General features: G+C 56.2%; 1 protein-coding gene across 30 annotated transcripts in view; it reads left to right on the top strand.

Annotated features, from left to right (window-relative positions):
- The first annotated feature begins 345 nt into the window (after positions 1 to 345).
- Positions 346 to 10,990, top strand: part of EBF3 (EBF transcription factor 3) — a 134,280-nt gene continuing 123,635 nt past the window's right edge. For 25 of the 30 annotated variants that reach the window (XM_054206172.1, XM_054206176.1, XM_054206171.1 and 22 more), the window contains exons 1-4: positions 7,652 to 8,123; positions 8,354 to 8,510; positions 8,913 to 8,976; positions 9,658 to 9,713. In XM_054206172.1, coding sequence (XP_054062147.1) covers positions 7,990 to 8,123; positions 8,354 to 8,510; positions 8,913 to 8,976; positions 9,658 to 9,713 — 411 coding nt within the window. In that variant the 5' untranslated portion in view covers positions 7,652 to 7,989. Of the gene's footprint in view, positions 467 to 7,244; positions 7,336 to 7,651; positions 8,124 to 8,353; positions 8,511 to 8,912; positions 8,977 to 9,657; positions 9,714 to 10,990 lie in introns of those variants that run through there. The other 5 variants (XM_054206161.1, XM_054206173.1, XM_054206164.1 and 2 more) reach the window with 5 other exon arrangements.

Raw genomic sequence — 10,990 nt, 5'->3', positions numbered from 1 at the left:
ACCCCCCCCGGCTCCCCCTCGCGCCTCCCCGGCCCTGGCCCCGCCGGCTCCCCCCGCCGGCACCCTCTCCCCGCCGGGAGCTCCGCGGGGCGAGGCGCAGGGCAGCACCCGGGGAGCGAGGGGCAGACGGGGGGGTCCGCTGTACGGGGACGGGACGGGGCGAGGCCCGGACCCCCCCCTCCAATCCCCCGGGACCGCGCCGCCGATTCCGCCCCCGCGGGCGCCCCGCGCCTCCCGCCCGCCTCCCGCCCGCGCAGCGCGGGGGGGGCGCTTGCGCACTGCTGCGCTCCGCGCACCGCCGTGCCCCACCGAGCCTCGGCGAGGCTGCGGTGGGTAAGTAGTGTATTAAAGCGCGCAGAGCACACGCACACTCCTCCGCCGGTCCCCTCCTCAATAAACGCTGCCCTCCGCGCGGGTTGGGGCTTTCCCTCGGAAAACCTCTCCCTGGCCTAATTAGCCGCCAAAGGTAAGCGCCCGCGTCCGCGGGTCCTGCGGCGTCCCCGGCTGCGCGCCTCTGCGCGGTGGGGGGGGGGGGAGGGGGGGAAGGGGCGCGGGAGGGCGAGGAGATGGGGGGGGCGCGGGTGGCGGAGCGCCCGCTTACCTGGGACGGGCCACACCGCGCGTCTGTGCGCCCCGCTGCGCGCCCCTGCGCGCCCACCTCCGTCCCGCCTCGCAGATACTCGCCGGCGGCCGCTTGCGCGCAGGTAGCGCGGTTGAGGGGGGTGCTGCGCTGCGCTCCGCGGGGGTCTCCGGGGGCTTTTTCAACCTCCCGAGCACAAAAAGGGGAGAGCCGGGCGCTGCCGGAGCCGCACCGCCGAGGTGCCCGGGCTAAAAGGCAGGAAGCAATTAAAACTCCTCCTTTCGGATTAACAACCAAAAATTGATCGATCTGTCAGGAATACTGTTGATTTATGAAAGGTGCTTATTTCCTTGGTATGGAGAATTTTATGTTCTCTAGGTGAAACTGAGTTCACCCAGCTCCAGAGTAGATTGATGTTTTAATAAAAATAAATAAAGGGAAAAAGCTCGCCTGGTCTTTGGGGACATCAACTCTCAAATCGCGGAGTTAGACTAACAAATCAAATTGCATTATCTTTACATTTCATATCTTTTAATCTAACGCCTCGGAATCGCGGGCAGCCTTTCTCCTCCGCAAAGTTTTTAAACGCGGTGTTTAAAAGTTCAAATAACAAATAAGCGGTGTTTCATCGCCGGAATGGAAGGCGGGGGGTGGCGGGGGGGGGGGTGGGGGGGGTGGCGGGGGGAGCGGGCACGCCGCGCCTGCCGGCGGCGGGGGCCGCGGGCGCGGAGCGCGGCCGCCCCGCGCAGTGTCCTGTAGATGGCACACCGTCCCCACGCTAGAGCCGCGGCCGCCGGATCTGCGGCGAGAGGGGGAATGTGGCGAGAGGGAAACGCCGAGCTCAGCACTTGTTGTTTACCCGCAGCCGGGCGCGTCTCTGCCCCCGCCGCTCCGAAATTTCATTGAAAATTCCAGTCCCCCCCGCCCCAGCCCCTCTCCAGGTGCGCGGGGAGCGCCCGAGCCGCCCCGCCGGCCGCGGAACTTCCGCGCTTTACCCCCCACCCCAACCCGCTGGATGTGGGAATGCTGGGTTGGGCGGGGGAAGGTGTGCGGGAAGCGCGGAGAGGTGCGGAGCGGCGCGGAGCCGGCCCGCGGGGGCTCCGGCCGGGCTGGGCGGCAGCCGGGCGCCCCGACACGTTTGTCTTTGCAATGTAAATTGCAGCGGGACAAATTGCTTATTAATAGTCTGGAAGAGAAGGCACTTTCTTTCTTTCTTCTTTTCTTTATCTGTTTTTATTTCTGCATGGCCCCCAGCTATGCTCTGGGCAGCCTCACCGCCCAGCGGTTTTCTCTTCATTTCAATATCCTAAAGAAAATGCAAATCACCACGCTGTGGCCTTTTTAAAAAGTTAAATTAGCAACAGCTTTAAGTGACTCCATTAGTATGGAAAACATACAAATGTTTAATGTGGGAATAGCCGGTCTTCCCGAGCGCCGCTCGCCCCGCTCTCGAACGGAGCCAGGCTGTGGGCTGACGGGGAGCCGCAGCTCGGGGCCCCCCCGGTAATGCACCCCGCGGTGCCTCCGCGCATCACCGCCCTGCTCTTAAGGCTTTAATTATTTTAAAAGACCGCTGCGGCTTGCGGGGAAACGGCGAGGCGGCGGCAGGCGACGGGGCAAGGGGACGGGGACCTTCCCCCGGTGCGTGTGTGTGTCCCCCTCCCAGGGCATCTGCGTCCCTCCCGGGCGGGCGAGCAGGCGCTGCCCCGAGCCCGGTGCCCGGTACCGGCGCTCCTCCCGCGGGGTTGCTCCGCGGCCGCGCTGCCTCCGCCGTGGCGGAGCGGGAGATGGGCATCCCGGTGCCGGGCGGGGGCAGCTCCCGTTGTCCGCCTCGGGGAGAAAAGTACTTGTTAAAGCGGAAAGTTTTGCTCCGCGAGTGCGGCGGCGGCGAGCTGCCCGTTCCGCGGGGCTCCCGCCGGTTCTCCGCGCCCGGGCGAGCCCGTTTCGGGCAGCCCGAGCCCCAAACCACGAATATTCGGCCGCGCGTTGGCATTGGATGTTATCGGATCCCTGCAGGGCAGAGCCAGCCCTGACCACGAAAGAGTTAAGGTTTATATTATTCAGTAGAGGTCTTGTTAGGATGTAATCTGCATTTTCTAACTACTGCGTAATAAAAAGTGAGAAGTTTTGAGACACCTTTCTTGATTATACCTTTGGCGATACTTTAGGTTTTACATTTAATTTGCATTTTGTTCTTAGTGAATATTGAAGTCTTGAGTGGAGGATTGAATTTTATTAGGACATCTGGACTGACAATATCAAATCAGACACCAACGTCCCAAAGCATGCTAAAATTTCAGAGTTAATTAGAACGAAGTGTGTTTAATTAAAGCCAATTATAATATCTGAAATTATCTGATCGATCCTTGTTTGTTCAGTTGGAGTCAGTTTATATTGTTCTCGCCGCACGACAGGACCTGTCCGGCCGCCAACTCCCCGCCTGCGCGCCCGCGCCCGTTCCGCGCCCCACCGCGGGGGCGGCTTCCCCTCCGTCCGCCGGAGCCGCGACCCCCCCACGCCCCCCTCCCCCGGCCGCGGGGAGCGGGGAAGCGGCGGTGGGCGCCCGCCCCGCAGCATCCCCAGGGCCGCGCCGTCGGGCAGCCGGGAGCCGGGCTGCGGCCGCGGGGAGTTTTGCCTTCCGAGGAAAGGCTCCCGTTGGACACACGGCTGCCAGGGCTGGCACTCGGGCAAGGGGAAAGTTTAAGCCTTTTAAAAATTTCTTTCTCTTATTTTTTAATATTTTCTTTTTTCCTAAGAAGTAAATCTTGATTTAACAATATCGGGGCGGCGGCCGGCGAAAGCGCGCCTGGAGGAGCGCAGGGCCGAGCGCCAGCTGGAGTAAAACAACCCTGCACCGGCGGGGAGTTTCTTTACTCCGAGGCGGCCGCACCATCTCGCCGCGCAGCCTGGCCGCGGGGCGCGCAGGGGCGCGCAAAGGCGCGGGAAGGGGCGCGTACGGCCCGCCGAGGGACCGCGGGGCGGCCCGGCCCCGACGGCTCCCGGGCAGGCGGTAGGGACAGTCCCGTCCCCCCCACCGCACCCCGCACCGCCCCCGCGGTGTCCTACGCGGGGCGCGGAGCGGGTCAGCCGGCTGCCGCTGCGTGCGCATCCCCGCGCCCGGCAGATGCGGGTGTCTGCACCGCACCGCTGTCCCCCTTCGCCTCCCAGCCGGCTTCTCCCCGGGCCCGGGATGCTCAGGAATTTGAATTAAAGTATTGAAATCGGCACAAAGTCGAAGGGCGGGCGGCGGGTGAGCCGGAGCCGCCCGGGGGGCCCAGACCCGCTGCGCAGGGCGGCCCTTCCGCACACTCGGCCCTTCGCCGCCGGAGGGGGGGTGGGCGCGCCCCGCAGCACCGGCGGCAGCGCCCAGCCGGGCCCCGGCTCGGCCTCTGCACGGCCGCCGCTCCGCCGTGGGCGCAGGTTGCGCGGAGCCCCGTGCAAGGGCCGGGCCGGGCCGGGCCCCCCGCGGCGCGGCGCCCCCCGCGCTAATTACCTCCTCCGCCGTAAATTTACGCCCTGGAAGTACCCGCCGCGGTACCTGGGCGTCCGCCGCGCTATTGAAAATACCCGAAAATACAAATTTATCACTCCTCTGCCACGCAGGAAACAAGAGTTAGCAGAGATTTGTTTCGGTTAAACCGGGCATAAATTACACCTACTGTAACCGAGCACGTTAGTAATGAAGGCGCCTTCGCACAATAAAATTGAAATATGCGCCTTGGCGAGCTTGCGCGGGCCCGGCCGTGCCCCCCGGGGCAGCGACGGGCAGGCGGAGGGAGAGCCGAGGCCAGCGCTCGCCTCTCCCCGCGGAACTTCCCGCTGGGAAAGTTTTTTGGGGTGGGAGCCGCTGCTGGGGGTCGGTGGCGGGGGGTGGAAAGCGCGGAGCGGGGCGGCCCGGCCGCGGCGGAATTCACGGTAAAGTAAATACGGGCTCAAACTTCTGTGATGTAAAAACGTAAAATGGAAAAAAAAAAAAAAGAAAGAAAAAAGAAAAAGGAGAAAAAAAGTGAAATGATTAAGATAATAGTCCCGAGGGGATTGTTCCGAGGAAAAAAAAAAAAAAAAAAAAAGTTTAGGAGAATCCTATAACGGCGGTGGAAATGAGGCTATCAATTTTAATCTGCGCGATCCACGTACGGCGTGTGATTATGTGTTATTATGCGGTGCGGGGCGAGAGGAGAGGCCGGGCTGCGAGGCGTGATTTACCGCGGCCGCGGAGCTCAGCCGGCCCGCGAGGTGCGGGGGCCGCGGAGCGGGGCCGGGGCGAGGAGGTTGGGGGGGGGGGGGGGGGGGGCGGGCAGAAGGGGGGGACACACAGGACAGCTGGGTTGCGGCCATCTGACCGGCTCCGCCGTGACATCTGGGAGCCCACTGGTGTGTGGCACGCGAATCGCTTGATGTCGCTATTTAAATGCAAATTTGCGGGGGGGATCACTGAAGCCTCACCCCGTAAATTCACACAAAAGGGAGACTTGGCGCGCCGCGCCGGAGGAGGAGGAGGAGGAGGAGGCGGAGGAGGGCTGCGGAGCCGGGAGGGCTCGGGCCGCCCCCGGCAGCCGCTCACACCCCCTGCCCGCCCGGCGCCGGGCCGGGGCCCCGGTGCAAGGTGCCGGGGCGGCGGGCATCCCCCCCCCAACCCCGGTCCTGCCCGTCTCCCCCGCGCCAGTCCCGGGCCGGGGACAACTTGCCCGAGGTGGGGGGACTGGTCCTAACCCCCCCCGCGCCCCAGGATGGCGGCCTGAGAGCGGTGCGGAGCGGGGAGCATCCCGGGCGGGCTCCCGCGGCCGCGCAGTGACACACACACACACGCACACACACGGGGGAAAAAAAAAAAAAAAGAGAGAAAAAAAAAAAGATAAAGTTGGTGAATGATAAAGACCGTATTTTCCACGCTTTGGGTGCAGGACCAGATGATCTAGAAAATGAGCTGAAATAGATTCAGCCTCAGAGCCTGTTGTGAAGAGCAGCTGATTCCCCCATTTCTGGCCAGATGGCTTCTGAACACAGATTTGCATTCATTTTCGCTTAATATCGTCCAAAATAGTGGGGCAGCTGCATTTGTTGTCAAAAAGGTTTAAAACTCCCTTTCTTTCTGGGGCAGGATCGTTACCTTATGTGATGGGCTTATGGAACTTTTTTTTTTTTTCCCCCTCCTTAGTCAACAGTATCAGATTTAAAAGGATTTGTTTTAAAACCTTCTAATTTGGTAATCAGATTTAAATCGCCTTGGCGCGTGTAATCTGAATTAAAGATACTGTAAATGATTTTAAGCATTACGCTTTCGTTAGCGGAGGGAAGGACCAACTTCGGCATTGTGCTGTGCGTTTTAGGGAATATGTTACAATTATAGCGTTGTTGGGCATTTTTACCTTATTTTTAGGAGGGTGGATTTTGCGAGCTGGGGGGGGACCGGCAGCCCCCCGGCGCCCGCCCGAGGTCCCTAAATGGGTCCGTGCCACCAAATGCCACCTCCACCCCGAGCACCGCATTGTTTGGGAACTTTGCTTTGCTCGTCCCTCCGCGATAGAAGTGTGAGGTTTTGTAATCTGCTCTACTGTACCTCAAAAGCTCCGGGCTGATTATGAATACAGGAATTTTCTTTTAATTTATCATGAATAGTTTCCATACACTTTGATTTAAGGTTATTAACATTCTATAGACAGTGGCATCTTTAATATGTGGCGATCGCTTCTAAAGACTAATCTCATTACCCTCAAATAGTCATAAAATATGATTTTATTATACTTACGTATTTAATTAGACGGCCAGCAATGTAATGGATTTTGAGATCGGGTAGAGCAACAGCTTTGATAATTCACTTATCTTTGGCAATAGTCATTAACCCCCAACACCAGCAAAATAGATTGCTTTCTAACACATCTTTTTTTTTTCTTTTTTTCTTTTTTTTTTTCCCCCCCCTCCCTCACCCCTTGGAGAAAGGACCCGGGTGGGGGGGAGGGGGGCTGTCTCCTGATAGCATAGATCGGACTTCGATTTCCACCGATTAATTAAAATATCAGCGCGCGGACCTTGGCGATTCGCAAAAATATTGGCAATTCGCACACGCTAAAAAATAATAATAATTAAAAAAAAAAAAAAAAACAGAAAAAAAAACCAAACAACAAAAAAGGGAAGTCCTAACCCACACTGGGCGGAAAAAGCTCATCACTCGAGGCGGATATATAGATATATATGGACAAGGCGGACATATAGCTGGGGAGATACATGTGCAGGCTTGAAATATAGATATTGAGGTGCCTGTATATATAGAGAGAGGAGCGCGGAGGGGGTGCCAGCAGCCCACCCTTTGTCCACCCTCTGCCCCAAACTAGGGTCGCGGCCCACGAGGAGGGGGGGGGGTCACCAGTGGATGGTTCTTGGAGGTTACTTGGAAGACTTGGGGATGCGACTCGGTCCCCCCGTCGTCGCCCCCCCCCCCCCCAACCCCCCCCAACAACCCCGGGGTTGTTGGGGGGGGTTGTGTGTGTGTGGGGGGTGCGGCGCGGGGGGGGGGACCGGGGCAAGAGCGCGGCGGCAAAAGCCTGAACCCCACGCTCCATATATGGCGCTGACCCCGCCCTCCTCCCTTGCGTCATCAGTGACGCCACCTCTCCCCGCCGTGGCGGGGGCCCGGCTCCCGGGGAAGGGCGCGCTCCTCGGGGAGGGAGGGCCGGGCTCTGCGCGCCTCCGTCCATTCCGTGAGACGCCAACGGGCCCGCGCCCCGTTCTCCCGTGTGCCCGGGAACACCTCCGCGGTAATCAGTATTATTTTTTTTTTTTTTTCCTCCCCTCTTCTTCTCTTTTTTTTTTTTTTTTTTTCCCCTTCTTCTTCCCCCCTCCGTTTATTTGTCTTTTGGAGCAGGAGAAGCCTTGCCAGAAAGTGGTCGATTCAGCAGTGTCCTGAAGCTTTTTTTTTTTTTTTTTTTTTTTCTCCCCTTTCCCTTTTCCTCTCTTCCCGAGGCCGGTTTTTACTAGGATGACACCACGTTGAGCGCGTCTGCAAACAACAACAAAAATATTTATTCTTTTACCCCCCCTCCCCCCCTAAAAAAAAAAAAAAAGCAACCTCGCAGTGTCGCCGGCTGCAGTTACACTTTTTCTTTCTTTTTTTTTTCTTTTTTTTTTTTTTTTTTAAACCACCAAACTGGAACGCCATCCAACTCGCTGCACAGAAGTACTCAGTAAATTGTTTATGTCGTGCCAATACAGGACAGATTGAAGAAGGAAGCAAGACTTGAACTGGGCTTTTCTCCTACTGATCACAGGGAGTAAAGTCATCTCTTATATTCCAGTCGCCAAGGAGAGAGAGAGAGAGAAAATCAAGCAACAACCAACCCACCCCGTATCTGACATTTCCCTCAATTTTAACCCCTTTTGGTTAGGAGCTGGTTTTGCCCAAATTTGTTTTAATGTTTGGGATTCAGGAAAATATACCAAGAGGTGGGACGACCATGAAAGAAGAACCGCTGGGCAGTGGGATGAATCCCGTCCGCTCCTGGATGCATACGGCGGGGGTAGTGGATGCGAACACGGCCGCCCAAAGGTACGTCTGCCAAATCCTCTCCCGGCGGTTTTCTCCTCCTGTATTTCTCATCCCGGCCGTAAATCCCCCCCACTCGCCCCCCCCCCCCCCCCCCCCCGCCCGCCCCGTATCACTTACAGCCTCCCCGCTCCGCGCCGCTCCGCGCTCCCCGCATCCCCCCGCGGCCGCGGAGCCTGCGCGCCCCTTTCCCCGCCGCTCTCACCCACGCCTTGTCTTGTTTTCTCCCGCAGCGGCGTGGGGCTGGCTCGGGCACATTTCGAGAAACAGCCGCCTTCCAATCTCAGAAAATCCAATTTTTTCCACTTCGTCTTAGCTCTGTACGACAGGCAGGGGCAGCCAGTGGAGATTGAGAGAACAGCTTTTGTGGACTTTGTGGAGAAAGAGAAAGTAAGTCTGCCTGTTATCTTATTTAAAAAAAAAAAAAAAAAGCAACAAAGCAACAACGTTTAAGCGTGATTTAGTTGATGGAGGCTAATTTCCAAGCCCGGCAGCCCTAACGGGACTCCAGAGGCGCCCAGACCACGTGCGGGTCCCCCCGTTATTGCGGCCGCTCCGAGCAGAGCCCGGGTTTAGAAACTTACCGCCGCGGCCCCCACTTATTTTTAACGCGGGGAAAACGGCTAAACATGACATATTTGCACCGAGATAATGACATCATCAGCGCTCCACGAAGTGGGCTGAATTTCTGCAAACTGTTAATTCCGAGCCGCTTCAGGGACGAGAAAAATGTGCGTCAGGAGGAGGGAGATATTTTTCATGCTAAATGTAATTATTTATCGTTACTTGCAGGAGCCAAACAATGAAAAAACTAACAATGGAATTCATTATAAACTTCAGTTATTGTATAGCAATGGTAAGTTGTCGTTACCTCATTTTTGAACGTCCGTGTGCCGCAGAAAAGTCTTACTTTCTTTTTCAAGGCCTTTTGGAAAAGGATATAAAGATTTTGAGATTAAAATTACACGCGTGTAAACACGGCTCTTTCCTTGGCATATAAGGAAAACAAAACATAACCGATCAATAAGTCAATGGTACTTCACATGATTAACCGGTTGGTCTTGAAGTGGAAAGTAAAAAAGGGGATCGATAGCTGCTCCAGCAGAACATCACTTTTAAGTGACTTTTTTCACTTTTGCGAATTAATGGTAATTATTGGGACGGGGTGAGCGCGGGGAGTAGGCGGAGCGGAGCCCCGGGCCGGGTTCCGCGGGGGGACGCGGGGGCTGTCCGCCCCAGCCGTGGGCGTCCCCCGAACCCCGGCCGTGGGTCCGGCCGCAAACCGGCCCGGGGGGGCTTCCCGGGGCACGGCCCCCCAAGAGCCAGCTTCAGGAGCGGGCGAGAACTCTGTCGCTGGGTGATTTCTGGCTTTTTTTTTTTTAATTACTATTATTTTTAATTTTATTTTTAAGCCTGGCGCGGGTGCCGATCCCTGTCCGTTGCAGTTAATTGCCTGACCTCATGCTTTCATTATGTAATTTGGGTGGTTCGCTGCTGAAATCCTGATAGGAATTTTGTCTCCGCTTTCCCTCCCCAGGAGTCAGGACAGAGCAGGACCTGTACGTTCGGCTAATAGACTCAATGACCAAGCAGGTGAGAAAGTTTACGCTTTTCTTAACACGCAAGTTACTAAGTTTGTATTTTGCCCCCGCTTGGGGGGGCGGGGGGGATGATTAGACCGATAGACGGCACCTACTTTTAATTTACCTGAGCGAGTAATTCGGGTACCTATGACCGGGGGATATTTTACAAAGCGAAAAAGGTGTGTTGTTGCTGTTCGAGGAAGCGTTGGCATCATTAAATAGTGTGTGTGGCATTAAGTACAACGTCATGTGAACAGATGTTTGATATAATTAATTTAGCAAGGCAGAGAGGAAAGGGAAAAAAAAACCCACCAACATCAAGTTGCCCAGATTTATTTTTAAATGCACTTTTCCCCCTTTGTAACTTTTTTTTTTGCCATATTTTTCCCCGGTGAGAAAAGGGCAGCCCTCTTCCTTAGGCACTCCGAAACTGGCCGGGATTAGTCCTTTTCTTTAATAACGCGGCGATGGAGTAACGCGAGACGTTTATTTGGATTTAAAAGTTAAATGTGCTGAGGTGAAAAGTCATCTTGTTCTCCTCTAGTCCATATTCACCTCTCAGCCCCCCATCTCCATAATTCAAACTCCGTGCTCCAGGGGTCACCCAAACCCGTCCGTTTCCCTGAGATCAGCTTCTGTTTCTTCCTCAAACCTCTGTCATACCTTGTAAATAACATAATTACAAGCAGTTCCTTATTAAATTATTTAACCTGTCTTGGTCAACTTTTCCGATGATAACTACGTGTTATCAGCGTTGTACCGCAGCAATTAAAGACAGAAAGCTACTTACTAGCTTTGGATTTTATCAACTTTATTTTTTTTTTCTGGTGAGACATCTCACGATTTTTATTTTTTTTTTTATTTTATTTTTTGGAGGGGGGAGGGTGGTGGGGAGGAAGGTGAGAATAGGGAATAATTTACAGTGTTCTGGAAATCAGATACCAGAGATGGCAAATAAAACCATTCCGCCACTCTGCCGGGTTTTAACACCCCCGGGCCGAGGCAAAGCCGGCTCACATCTATTATTTTTTTGCTAACTTTGCGGTCACCGAGCAAGGGGCGGGAGAGACCTTCCCCGGGCCGGGATGGGCCCCCGGAGCGGAGCGGAGCCCGCGGCGGCCTCCGCACTCCGCGCACGGCCGCGCTCCCACCCCGCGGAAACTTTCCGCTTCTCTTTGGCTAAAACCGGGTCGGATCTCAACCCCCCCGGCCCCAGGAATGAAATAGTGTGATTTCCTCCCGGAGAAAAGCGGAGCTGGCAGGCGAGGTGCAATTCCTCTGACAAAG

This window comes from Rissa tridactyla, chromosome 6 (genome assembly GCF_028500815.1).
Source record: "Rissa tridactyla isolate bRisTri1 chromosome 6, bRisTri1.patW.cur.20221130, whole genome shotgun sequence".
NCBI lineage: Eukaryota > Metazoa > Chordata > Aves > Charadriiformes > Laridae > Rissa > Rissa tridactyla.
This window is presented reverse-complemented; position numbering and strand designations above follow the sequence as displayed.